Source organism: Numida meleagris, chromosome 25 (assembly GCF_002078875.1).
Source record: "Numida meleagris isolate 19003 breed g44 Domestic line chromosome 25, NumMel1.0, whole genome shotgun sequence".
Taxonomy (NCBI): Eukaryota; Metazoa; Chordata; class Aves; order Galliformes; family Numididae; genus Numida; species Numida meleagris.
Genome location: NC_034433.1, coordinates 5,311,247 through 5,324,335, shown reverse-complemented (window position 1 = coordinate 5,324,335; position 13,089 = coordinate 5,311,247). Strand labels below are relative to the sequence as shown.

At 55.2% G+C, this 13,089-nt stretch overlaps 1 protein-coding gene across 1 annotated transcript; it reads right to left on the bottom strand.

The window, feature by feature from the left end:
* On the bottom strand, positions 4,994 to 9,248 carry BTG2 (BTG anti-proliferation factor 2). The gene is made up of 3 exons (XM_021377393.1): positions 9,135 to 9,248; positions 8,896 to 9,051; positions 4,994 to 7,853 (listed from the first exon to the last, which is right to left on the bottom strand). Exons 2-3 carry the CDS (start codon positions 9,047 to 9,049, stop codon positions 7,513 to 7,515), a joined length of 495 nt encoding a protein of 164 aa, XP_021233068.1. The 5' UTR covers positions 9,050 to 9,051; positions 9,135 to 9,248; the 3' UTR covers positions 4,994 to 7,512.

The window sequence follows — 13,089 nt, the reverse complement described above, 5'->3', positions numbered from 1 at the left end:
GGGTTTCAAGGCTCTGGCACAACTCAGTGCAAACACTTTGGGGACCGCTGGGCAGCCCAATGCCCCCAGATTGCAGAATGCCCCCAGCAGCGTTTGGGAACAGGGCAGAGGGAAGGGCAAGGAATTCCCAATCTGCTCAGCTCCCGTTTTTGCCTCCCCTTTTGTTCCACTCGCCATCTGTCCTGCAGCCCCATGCACCCCGCACTCCCGCTGCACGTGCTGTAAATATCAAGCCGGGCTTTGTCTCTGCTTCAAAAGGCACAGCGCACCCAGAGCCGTGCTGCGGCCCCAAGTGCCAGCCTTAAAGCTGAGAGGGCTGGAAACGCCGGGGGTCCTGCTGCTCCTCCCTGCCCGTCAGGATTTGGAGGGCACACCCCTGCCGTGCTCTGCTCCTCGGGGATTTGTAACCGTGCCGTGGCCCCAGCAGGGAATTCCATGGGGCACATTCCCTCTCAGAGCCATCTCTGGAGGAGGAGGGGTTGCAATCCCACTCTCAGGGAGCAGCACCCCAGCTGCCGTCCCAGCCTGGGTGCGGCCTTTTAGCTCACAACAAAGCCACCAACCCATCAGCAAGGGCAGCTGCTCCACTTCAGCCTGTTCCTTCCCCTTCCCTGTTTTATCTGGGGTTATAATAGACACAAACTCCCGGGTAAAAGGGCATTGTCAGAGGGAAAATGGGCCTCACCCTCCGTCTGGCAGCTGGGAGCCAGGGGACAGCTCGGGGACATTGTTGCTGGTTTCCATAAGGCGTTTCCTGGTGTGTCCCGGAGGAGCAACGCTGCACGCAGCGCGTCGCTGATACCAGATCACCCGGTGCAGCAGCTGCATGGGGAGTGGGGCCCAGAGAAAGCCCAGCGTCCCCCGCGTGTCTCTGAACCCCCACCTGGCAGAGTCCTTCAGGAGCTCAGGACCCCAGACAATGACCTGTGGCAAGCAGTGACGCTCCCGTCCCAGGGCTGGCCAGGCACCATATCCCCACTACTCCAGTCCCGCAGTGTGCTTTGGGAATGAGAGTAGGGCGCATCTCTCAGGCACAGGGGCACAGCATCCCTGGGGGCAGCAGGGCACAGCTCTGTCCCTACAGTTCATGCCCCATGACATGCTGGGACACTGTGCTCCTCCCAGCTCACAGATCAGAGTTCAGAGGGGTTCAGGACCGGGTTGCCCAGTGCCAACAGACTCCCCAAGGAACAATAATTACTATTAGAATATTTAATAAGAGCAGTATGCAAATCCCACAGCGAGCTCTGCCCTGACCTGTGCGGTGCAGGGAGGCCGCTTTTCTCCCCAGCGCTCCCAGCCCTCCTCTTGGAAAACAAAAGGTGCAAAGTTCAGTGGTGCATGAAAGAGAAACAAAACCCAGCCCCAGCCGCAGTCCCCCCGCCCCCCCACCAGGCAGATGGCAGCAGTTGTCCCCACACACCAGTTGCTCACTGCCGCCAATAAGCCCCTTTATCCCCCAACAGGTCATAAATGAGAGTATTGGAGCTCAGCAGCCACTGTCACGGAGGGGCTGGAACAGGGACAGGAATGGGGATGGGGACATGGAGAGGGATATGGATGGGAACAGGGTCAGGGATGTGGATGGAAATAGGGATGGGGATGGGAATGGGGATCAGATGGGATGGGGAGGGGATAGGGATGGAGACAGGGATGGGGGTGGGGACAGGGACAGGAATGGGGACAGGGGTAGGAATGGGAATAGGATTAGGATGGGATGGGGATGGGAATGGGGATGGGGACAGGGATGGGGATGGGTCTCCCCATGGGATGTGGAGTGGAAAACAAAAAAGTGGCTCCATGCCCCCTGCCCATCTGTCAAGGCCCCACATCCCAGGGGACACAGTGGGAGGAGGGTGGCTGGGGCAAGGCAGCCTCCAGGACCCCCTTCCTCTCAGTGGCAGCCCAGTAGCAGGCAGCTGTGGTCCCACTGCTCTCAGAACCATGGGAGCCAGGTGGGCTGCCCCTGAGGCTGTCCCCAGTGCGGCTGTGCCCTCTCCAGACCCCACTTTTGTGCCATTTGAGGTGTTGGCTTCAAAGGGGAGACAGCCTTTTGGGGCCACACTCTATGTACCAAGAGATGTGCTCACTATCAGCAGATCCTCTCTACCAGGTGTGCAAGGAACAGCCCTTTTCCCTCTCTCTCCCTGCTACAATTTTTGACAAACAGACTTGTGCAGGATAAGCTCTGCACGTGGCTGTGCTGTGCCCCTGCCAGATCAACTGGGGATGGGGCTGAGCCTGTCTGCAGTTCTTCGGGGAGAATTTCTCAGTGTAAGCCTGCACAAAGCCACGCTGCCGCCTGGAGCCCCTCTGGGCACAGTGAGCAGTGAGGGACAGCAAGACAAATGGGTGCGCAGCGGCTGCAAGGTGCCTGTGCCTGGCCATGACCTTTCTGCAAGAAGGAGGGTGGCTTTGTCCAAGGGTTGGTTCTGTTTTTACCAAGGATCTGAAAGGCAGAGCGGGGTGATCTCCTCTGTGCTGGTGTCTGTGGGGCTGGTGGGGACACCCAGGCTTAGGTCAGGGCTGTGGGGAGCTCAGGCTCTGCTCTGCAGATGGTGTGAGGGGAAGGGAGGAAGAAGAAGGTCTGTCAGGATGAATGGCAGGCAGGGAGCATGGTCCCCTGGCAGGATCCACTCTGCCAGCCCTGCCAAGGGGCAGAAGCCAGCAGGAGCCCACACGCAGAACAAGACCTGGGTTTGCAGCTGGCACTGCTGCAGCCCCTCCAATCACACAATGCACCGTCCTATTGCTGGGCCGTGTGAGCACAGAGTTTCTCCGCCTCCAGCAGATCCTGGGAAGATGGTTTGAGCAGCGCACACCGCAGGTGATGGCGTGCCCTGGGCGTCCCCTCCCATCCCCAGGGCTGGGGCAGAGCTGCTGCACTGCCCCAGATACAGGCAGCCACGTGGCGCTGATTGGCCTCAGCAGAGCCAACATCACCGCTGCCGTCCCAGTGGCAAACCCTGGGCAGGAAGCACCTGGCGGAGTCCGACCCCACGTCATTTGCTGGGGTGGGTGGAGGCTGGGTTTCACTTCTGCTGATGTTGCTTTTCTGGTAACTTAGAAGTGAGAAATACTCAGTTTCTGCTAAAGGGACCTGTGGAAAGAGAGCAAAACAAACACACAAAAATCCAATAATATTTTGTCATGAATTGAGCAAAATATCTTCACGGAGCCTGTCCATGGCAGCCACTGCCTTCAGGTCAGGACATTTCCTGCAGCTGATTTGGACTTTGCACAAATGGCATTTCTGCAACAGACAGCCCCAGCCCAGCAGGAAGAACAGGTGGGACAGAGCAAAGGGCACAGGGCTGCGCTTCAGCCCAGGACGCGTCAGGGATGAATGCTGGTTTGTGCAACATGCCAGTGGCTGGTGGTAGGGGGCACCAACTGACCCAGGCTCCTTGAATCAGACACTTCCCTCTTTTTTCCTCCCAGAAATATCCAAATTTAAAAAAATCCCAGCAGAAATCCAGCAAAAAGCTTGGCAGAAAGAGTGTCCAAATGGCAACAGGAGGTGGGGAGCGGTGGTTGTGCCTTTATTTACTTCCAGTCTTTCCTGAGCTGCTCCAAGTGCATGGGGCAGCAGGTGGTCCTGGGGTGTCACCCTGCTCCCCCCACACACATCCCAGAGCTGATCCTGAAGGGACCACGATCCTACCAGAAGGAAAACGATGAGCAAAATAAAAATAGGAGATGAATCACCTATGAGAATACCAGTGGGGAGATCTAGTCACTATGCCATAGCTCTGACTCCTCACAAAACCCTCCTCTGCATGAGAGCTGTTTTAATCTGGGCTGGGAGCACTCCACTTTTGGGCCATCATAGCTCTACTTGTGGTGACTCAAATGCTGGTGGCTGCGGCCCTGTGAGAGTCCAAATGGAACCCATGGACACAGAAGGGGCATGGGCTGAGCTGGCCCCTCTGGACCACGCACCCAGGGAACGGGCACCATCTGACCACTCTGTGCCTTTGAACCTGCATGACTCCCGATGTAATCAGCAACCAATGGGATGCCCATTCCTCCCTAACTGCTCTGTTTCATGAGCAGCAGCAATTTGGGTGTGCTTATTGAAACTAATGAAGGGATGAGTTCAAAAAGGAGTGGCCTTGACAGAGCACCAAAACCAACCCACTAGCTGTTTTCCTTCTCAAGGCAGGATAAAGCAGGAGGGGGATGTGGCTCTGTTCCCAGGCCAGTGCCTACCCCAGCATCACTTCTCTAGAAGCCACCAGGGAGCAGCTGGGGGGTAGCAGAGCTCGCAGTCTAAAAAGTTTTGGCAAGTTTGGGACCAAAGTTAGCAGCAATGGGAGCTGTCTTAGCTTCACGCCCCTAAATAAGGTCAGCCTGAAGAGGAAAGATGAAGTGCACGAGCCAGACAGTGAGCAAACTGCAGTCACCAGCCTGGGCAGAACCAAAACAGGATCTCCTATGAATCAGCCCCAGGTGCCTTTGTTGTGACAGCCCCAAGCGTTGCCCAGACATCTCGATCCTCTGATCTCTCAGCCTTCCTCCTGCTGACTGAGCCACCCCTGGAAGGAGGGCAGGAAGGGAGCAGGGTGGCACCCCCAGGCACCCAGGAACTGCCCTGTGCCTGTCTCAGGTCACTACCTGCTCGTTTCCAAGGTGTACGTTGGGTCTAGCACTGAGTAAGAGACCCAGCAGCCAGCTGGATCCCCTTCGCGCTCCGCACTGAGTCCCCCACTGCCTGTGGGACAAGCCAAGGCAGCCCCAAGGAGAAGGGCAGCACCCCACAGCCCCACGTTACTCATCAGACCCACCCCATAGGGCAGGCCCCAGGTCTGCAGGGCTTGGCTCAGCCAGCACATTGAGTAAGCCTGTTTTTCCAAACATCCTCTGCGACACAGCAGGACGGTAGCGGTCATCCACACTCTAACCAAGCCCCAGCAGCACAGGGTGGTCACAGGGTGGGATGGAGGCTGCAGTCCACCCCCCATTGTCAGCCCAGCAAGGAGACAAGGCTCAGTGATGCTGCTACATTTTTATTAAAGTAACAAAAGCATAAGGATCTGTACATTCTGTATATAAAAACACTACTGTACAATTAGTAACCATCCGCTCCTTCCTTCGCATGTAGCTTACAAGTTTCCCATCACATCCACCCAATACAAAAAGCAGGTCCCATTCAACAGTCCAGCTTTGTTTAGATTGTGAGAGGAACCCCCACCCCCACCCCACCCCCCAAAACACCTTCTGAAAACACACCATTCAGGCTTGTAGGCAAGAAGGCAACAGGACATTAATTCACAGCTTTTAGAAGTAACCAGCTACAAGAGGAAGGGGTTACACCTGAATTTGGTTGGGTTTGAAGCAAACAAGACACTTGAACATCAGGCTCCTCCACGCTAGGGACAAGGAATGGGACGTGGCTGTTTTTGCATTAGAAGCAAGGGCATGGTAAGTGCAAGGACAGTGTATTCCTTTGGTGTGGGCTGTTCCTCTAAAGTTCTTTTCTGCTAAGAGGGAGGGAACAGCAACAGGGAGGCAGACCACATTGCAGCCCAGGGAACCCCACACCCAGCCACAGAGACCAGAGCAAACAGCACTTTTCCTGAGCACACCACAGCTCTCACTGGGAGCTTCCCACACAAGCAGATTTTAAGCAAGGACTCCAGAGATAACTCTGATCCTTTTTCCTTTGAAAAGGGAACTTGCTTTTTGGAAGTTCCCATGTGCTCCCCTCTTGGTGATGTCACCTATTGCACCAGGGAAAATCCCAGTGCTTCAGTTCAGCTTCTGCTTCGCTGATGGGAGGAACTGAAGTGATGCAACTCCAGAACCACCACCTAGTACTGCTCAAGGACAAAGTAACACCACTGATATTTAATAAAAATGCTGGTTTTCCAGTTCAGGAAATCAAGATTTGAAACTGCTACAGAAATCTGTAAATTTTCCACGTAAGAAGTAGTCAGAGTTGGGGAGCTGCGCTTTTTTGTTTTAATGCATTGAGAAACAAGCCAAGAACTGCAGCAGACAGGATGCTTCTTTCCTCTCCCAGAGCATCCATGGTTTTGAAATATATTGCACAATTGTCTGAGAACTTGAACCCAAGGCTGGGAAAGAGCAGCTTTAGGATGGCAGTCAGCTGCTTGCTCAGGAAGGAGGAAGGTTGAAAAAAAAAAAAAAAGTGTTCTGCAAAACAGATCTGAGGAAGTTTCATTAGAATAGGCTACGTCAATGCCCTGATTTCCCCATCACTTCTACCAGGATCATTGCAGGAGCACTAGCTGGTTCGTAAGAAAGGCAACGGACATCACACGCCAAAGAAGGCTCATTCCCCAGCAGGTAAAGTGTTTGGGGCAGCACTTTTGGTTGCCACCCCACCTGCAGCAGCCATAGCAGTCTGAGGGCCAAGCACCTGAACACCACTCAGGTAAACCTCCCTGAACACAAAGTACCACCTGGTCCACAAGAGGAGCTCTGCTTCGAGAGGCGAAGGGTCAGGCATTGTGCAAAACAGGTTCCAAGAAACCAGAACCAGACACTACCCCTTCACGAGGTCTCAGCTGAGACAGCTCCAGGGGAGGAAAATATGTGAATTTAAAAGCGACACAGCCACCAAAGCATCTGAGCACCCCAGCCCCAGACAGCCACAAGCACAGGGGAAAGAGTCTCCCAATACTCTTGGATTTAAAGAGAGAGGGCAAGATGGGAACTTACACACCAACCTCCTAGGGCACAAGGCAAGTTGCTTCAGCTCTTCCAGAGAAGTGACACAGCACAGCATCAGCATTGGATTAGGCAACTTTTACACACGAGGGGACGCAACTGCAGGGCACGGGCTGATGTCTGAACTCCCCCAGTGCAGAAAGGCCTCACAGCTCAGTGCTTGTTTCAGGGCCTGGAGCATCCTTCCCAGCGAGCAGCAAGCTGTGGTGACAGCCAGGTGCTGGAGAGCACCAGGAACAAACAGCACTAGGTGCCACCACAGCATTTACAGTATTCAGCTTGGGGACCTCCACTACACAGGAACCCCAGGGTTCCCAGCACCACCCAGCCCTTGGGGTTACCAAACACTATCCCCAGAGAGATCAGACCAGCTAGGGCAGGAGTTAGTGAAGGAAATGCAGTAACTCACTCGTCCCTTCCCCAACAGCACTGCAATGCTTGGTGACACCACAGCAGCGCTGGGTACCAGGATGGAGAGGAGGTGACACTCAGGTGCCATCACCAGCCACCCTTCCCAGCTGGCCTCCTCCCTCTCTTCCTCCATTCCAAGCTGCCCAGTGAGCAAGCAAGCCCACCAAAATTGCCATCCAATGCTAATTAGGTAGATATCAGCTTCATAATAAAAACTCAAGCTTGCGACAGCTTTAAAAAAGGCACCTAAAAACACTGCTTCTGTCTGAAGCAGCGCCCGGTATTTTAATTTTGATTTTTTCGGATTTTCTTAAAAAATATAAATAGCTCTTCATTCTAAAAATAGATCCTCAGGTGAGGTATACAGTAGCCTGTGTCTTGGCAGTGTAAGTGCAAGAGGAGTATTTAGCTGGAGACAGTCATGATGTAGTTTTTAGAAGGGCCGGTGCAACCTAACATCATCTGGTTCTTACAGGTAAGCATCCCATAGGAGCTCACAGGCTTGGCTGCTGTTGCTTCATATAAGACACAGATGGAGCCGTCCTCACCAATGCGGTACGAGACCTCGTAGGGGTCCACCCAGAGCGTGAGCTCACTGGGCAGGAGCTGGTAGAGCTGCGGGAGGCTGAGTCCGATCTGGCTAGCTGCCTTGCTGATAATGGGGTCCATTTTGTGATTGATCCGGATGCAGCGGTACCCAGAGCCTTTGAACGGTTTCTCGGGAAACCAGTGGTGTTTGTAGTGTTCTGCAAGGGAAGCGAGAAGGGAAGCGTGGTGAGCAGGCGTGCAGCTACAAGGTCTGCATCCCGCTGCAGTCCTGAGGGGGTCCCACATCTCACTGCAGACGGAGGAAGCTGCGTCCTGCTTCAGCTGCCTCTGTGACAGCAGCTGCAGAGAAGAGCGCTCAGCTGCACAGCTGCCACTTGTTCTCAGGGCAGAACACAGCTCTTCAGGTCCTGGAAAGCCCCAGCAGTGCCACGGGGGGACCCCAAAGCCTCCTCACACCAGGAATGGGGTGGCTGGGGGGAGATACAATATCACTAGCAACAAAAACCCACGGTCAGGGAGCAGCAGCCGGGTCATTCTCTAAGTCTGGGGCACACTGCTGCCCCTTATCTTAGCAGAGCAGCAGACAAATGCCCTCCTTTGGGCTGATAGCACCAGGGCTGTGCTTGGATGAGAGCCTCACACCACCCAGCATGACATGGGACTCATCTTCACTTGTCAGGGACACGGCACAGAGCCTGGCTTAGGGCACCCCGGGCAACCCCAGAGAGGGTGCTGGGGGCACAGAGCCCTCGGCAGGGGGACAGGCTGTAGGGCTCAAGTACCATAGAAACATGGGCAGGTGCCCGGAGAGGCACATGGGGATGCCCAGCAACCAGGAGGACACAGCCAGGTGGTGGGGAAAACTGCAGATGGGCAGTGGGGGGACACCCGGCCCTGGGAGCAACAAGGAGGCTTCTGGACTCGACAGAAAGGGCCAAGAACCAGACAGAGATGGGCTCCTCTCGCTGCGTTCCCCTCCCATCCCCCCCGCAGGGGCCTCGAAGCCTCAGTCCCATCCTTGGAGGTGCCCAAGGCCACGGATGGGGCCCTGGACAGCCTGAGCTGGTGGGCAGGGGCGCACCCAGCCCACGGCAGAGGATGGGGCTGGGGGGCTGTAAGGTCCCTAAGATCCTTCCCAACCCAACCACTCCGCGATTCCACGGTTCTACGACGGCTGAGGTCCCCCCTAATCCGAGTCACGCCGCGAGCCTACGACGAGCCCTCCCCTTCCCCCCTCACCTGCGAGCGCCTCCCGCAGCGCCCCGCTGAAGACCTGCAGCTGCTGCTCGCTGACGCAGCCCCGCGTCCGCAGCAGCCCGGAGACGAAACCGACGGCAGCAGCGATCTCGGGCAGCATGTCGGCCCGAGGAGGCGGCCCGCGGCGCTGGCTCATGGCTAGGGACGGAGAATAGCTGACGGTGAGGGAGCGAGTGAGTAAGTAAGTAAACGAGAGAGCAGGTAGGTAGGTGCCCGCCTACCGGCCGCCAGTCCGCTCCGCTCCGCTCCGCTCGGCACAGCCGTCAGCCCGGCTCAGCTCGCAGTGCCGCCGCCCGCTCCGCTCCGCCGCTAAGTAGCGCCGCGCGGGGGGGCGGCAGCGGCGCCTCGGCGCCCATTGGGCGCGCGGAGCGGTATGCAAAATAGCGGCTGAGCTCAGCGCAGCGGAAGGAGTGACGTCGGCGGAGCCGTGAGGGGGCAGAGGGGAGGGCGCTTACGGGAGGGCTATTTTTGGGCTGACCCGGGAGGGGGAGGAAGAAAAAAGGAAAAGGGGCCGGGGCTGGCCGCGTTCCAGAGGAGGGGCCCCTGCTGGGTGCCAGGAGTGTGCGTGGGGGGGGAGGGGGGGCGGGTAGGGAGAGGGCTCCTTGGCAGCTCGGGAGCTGCGGCACCCATGGGTGCTCAAGGTGTGCTGGGGGGTAAGGGGGCCCGTTAACGTGCACGGTGCCCGGAAGGGTGAAGCGAAGGCCGCTCCCCGCCGAGCTGTCGGCGAGCAGCGACGGACGGGCGCTGCGGGCTGTGCTGCTGAGGGAACGTTTCCCAGACGGCTGCATCGGCACCGCCAGCTTCACGATGTCCGCGGGGCGGCACTTCTGCTGAGCTGGATTGCAGGGATCAGCCACCCCAGGCTGCCTGTGCCAGGCCCTGGGTACGGACCTGGGGCTGCCCCCCTCCTCGTGGCACGGCTTCTCCTCAGCAGCCTACGGGCACGCTGCCACCACCGCGTCTCCTTCTCCTGGACACGTTCGCGGGTCCGCGTTCCCCCGTCACCCAGCTCCGGATAAGCCCAAAGCCGCTGCGGAGTTCACTGAAACGTGCAGGGAGGACTCGACATCCTCTGTGCTGTCCCAAGCGAGTGAGGGGGACGAAGGGGAGGGACACCGCAGCCTCGCTCTTGGCTTACTACCCCTGGGCGAGGGCAGCCACCTCCAGCCAGCAGCCTGGACAGCGGGAGCCGGGAGGCGGCTGCAGCGCAGAGATGCGTCCCACCGCGGAACGGGGAGGGCAAGCCAAGGCAAGCACGGAGCCCAGACAAGTGTCCTCGGGTGCCTCCTTCCAGTCCAGCAGGAGGGGAGAGAAGCAGAGTAAGCAGCACACGGCCTTGATGTGTAGCAAGATGCAGGCAGCACCCAAAAGCCACTACAAAACAGGGAGCTGCAGTAGCCAGCCCCGCTGCCAGCCAGGCTGCCAGGATGAAGGCACTCGCCCCGCTTCTGGTGAAACTGGCCTGAAGCTAAAGCAACAGTGGGAGACCAAGCTCTGTTCTTGCCTTTGCTTTGATCAAACATGAGAGAGTTGGTATCAAAACAGGATGGGTTTTCTGAATGAATATTCCTTGGCAGAAAGCTGGAATCATTTGGAGCCATTGTCTGGCAGCCCTGGATCCCTACCTTGCTGTGCACTGGGAAGGATCTGAAGCCAGTCTGATGCGATCCCCGGTGGAAAGGCATTCTATGGCCAGGGCCTCATCTGGCTCCTCCACAAGCAGTGGGAGCAGCTGCAGATGCCGAAGCAGGCCGTGAGCACCTAGCTGTGCCCCTGCCAGCAGGGCAGCCTTGAGCTGGGGCACGGCGGGTCCCACAGCACCACTCCCATCCTTGCACTGTGCTCGCTCCCTGATAAGGCTCCCTGATATGATAAGGTGTGGCTGCCATGGAGCCCTGTGGGGTCCTGGCCCACCTGGGCACCCTGCTTTTGGCAAGTGCCATCCTAGAGCACTCCCCACCAACTGTGGGGAGTTCAATGTAGCGGGGGTTGTGGGGGGGCTTTCTAGCACCGCTTGACACAGCAGGTCTCAGAACTCCCAGCTGTTGCCCATGACTTGAGGGTGCAGTTGGATTTTTTGGAGGCTTTTTACTTCCAGAGTCTGCAGCTCATTTTATTCACACCTCTGTCATTCCTACGTGCGGGCACTATGCAGGGGATTTCAGACCTTCCAAAGCACTAACCTATGGCTGTGCAGCAATGTGTAGCCCACAAAATGGAGCAAGGAGAAGAAAATAGCTTTTGAAGTTGTGGAAGACTGTAATGAAAGGTAATGCCCAAGCAGAGGTCTGTACTGACTCCGTTTCTTGTTCTGCACAGCTCGAAAGAAATATTTTGGGCAGCAGCACAGAAGTAGGGTCAAGCGAGCAACAAGAGGGAGCCAAGGGGTCCCTGGTCCTCCCCTCCCCGCTCCATCTGCTGCTCCATTCATCTGCAAAGCACAAGGAATCAAGGCAAATCTCTTGCTATAAACCAGATTTGCCTTTGTAAGCTTTGAAATAAACCTAAGGATTAAAGTCTAAGGACTTTTTTTTTTTTTTAAAGTCAGCAAAACACATGAAAGAGCACATGGGTCCATGTGAAACCCAGTGCACAGCACAGTGCAGAGGGAGGTTATTTGTACTGGAGCAGCAGCTGGGGGCCCTGGAAGAGGCTGCACAAACACATGATGTGAGCCTGTCCACGCAGAGCTTGATTACTTTAAATGCACCTAGACTGTCAGCCAGCAAACACACTGGGAGCGCGTGGGTAAAGTCATAAGAGGCATAAAATTAGGAAGTAAACAAAACCCTCCTTGTAGAAGACACCTTAACAAACACATCAGGAAAAGCCAAAGCAAAAACAAACCTTAACTTTTCTATTGTAGTAAAAGGCAGCAGGGCTGAGCAGCGCTTGCAGCCCAACTGAACAAGCTGGGAAAAGGGGCGGTTCCCCCATCTGACAGGAGGAGCCCATTAAGAAGTACTGGGATGGCATCACCCAGAACTGAGTCACTGGACAAGTATAGAAGAGGCCCTCTGTGCTCTGGTCTGCCAAGAATAGCACTCATAGCAAGTGCTGGTTTGTTCAGCGTCAGGGCTCACAGTGTTCGCTAAGTGCTGCTGATGCTCTGACCTTGGTAAGCAGGTTCCCCTGGTCCCCCCTGCTCCACAAGTGGGTGCAGTCAGCAGTGGCACCATTCTCCAAATTCAGATCCTCCATTTGTTCTTAATCACCGTGTTTCTACAGGCTCCCTTTGCACTGCTCAGGGCCTTTGTCTTCCGTGTTCGTACGGTCTGACACAGGCCCCAGGCCCCGCAATCAGATTGTCTTCGTTAAGCCCTTCCAATAAGAGATTTCCTGTAGAGCTCAAGGATCTCTAAGCAGGTTATATGCCCATAACTTCTGGCCCTGTTACAACAAGACTGCAGTCTTAAAAACAGGGCATAAGACTTCATATGCACTTTCAAATTGCTTTGAGGAGTTACAGAGTAAACAAACAATTAGAAGATAAAATTCATTTGAAAAAGTTAGAGCTGTTTTAATGTCAGTCTGGCTAGATTCATTTCTGCCCTGTGTCTAGCTGAAAATGGCCGAGAGCATTTTGATTTCAATTTAAAATAAAACAAACAATCAAACAAAAAACAAAACCACCAATAAACCTCTCCATAGTGATTGGCCAGACTAGATTTGTAACTGGTTTGATGGGAATTAAATGTCCAATAGGCTTTCAAACACTCTGGCCCTGTTTATCCATATGAGGTTCAAAACCAGTTGAGTTGGAAAATTTACAATAAAAGGATAATATTTGGCTTTCAATCAAGGGTTACAATTCAGCATGGACAGAACAAGCTGCTCACAGGACTCAGGCTTTTCCAGAGTCAGCAACTCCAGCGTTTTATGTACACCTAAAAGGCGACTGTTCCCATGCTGTGCTTTGATCTGCTGGGTTTGGAGGGGGCACCCATTTCATGATGTTGGGCTGAAGTCTGTAAAGCATTAGACACAAAACCTAGCTTTTGAATATCACCAGAGTCAACTGCTAGTCAAACAGACACAGTGTGAATCCACAGCCCCTGTTATCAGCAGTGAAATAGTTACACACAGAATTAACATCCAAATTCGCCTGATTAGACATGTCCCACAGATTGCTAAATTAGCTGTCACTTCTCCCAGTTGGGTCCCTCCCAATTACCC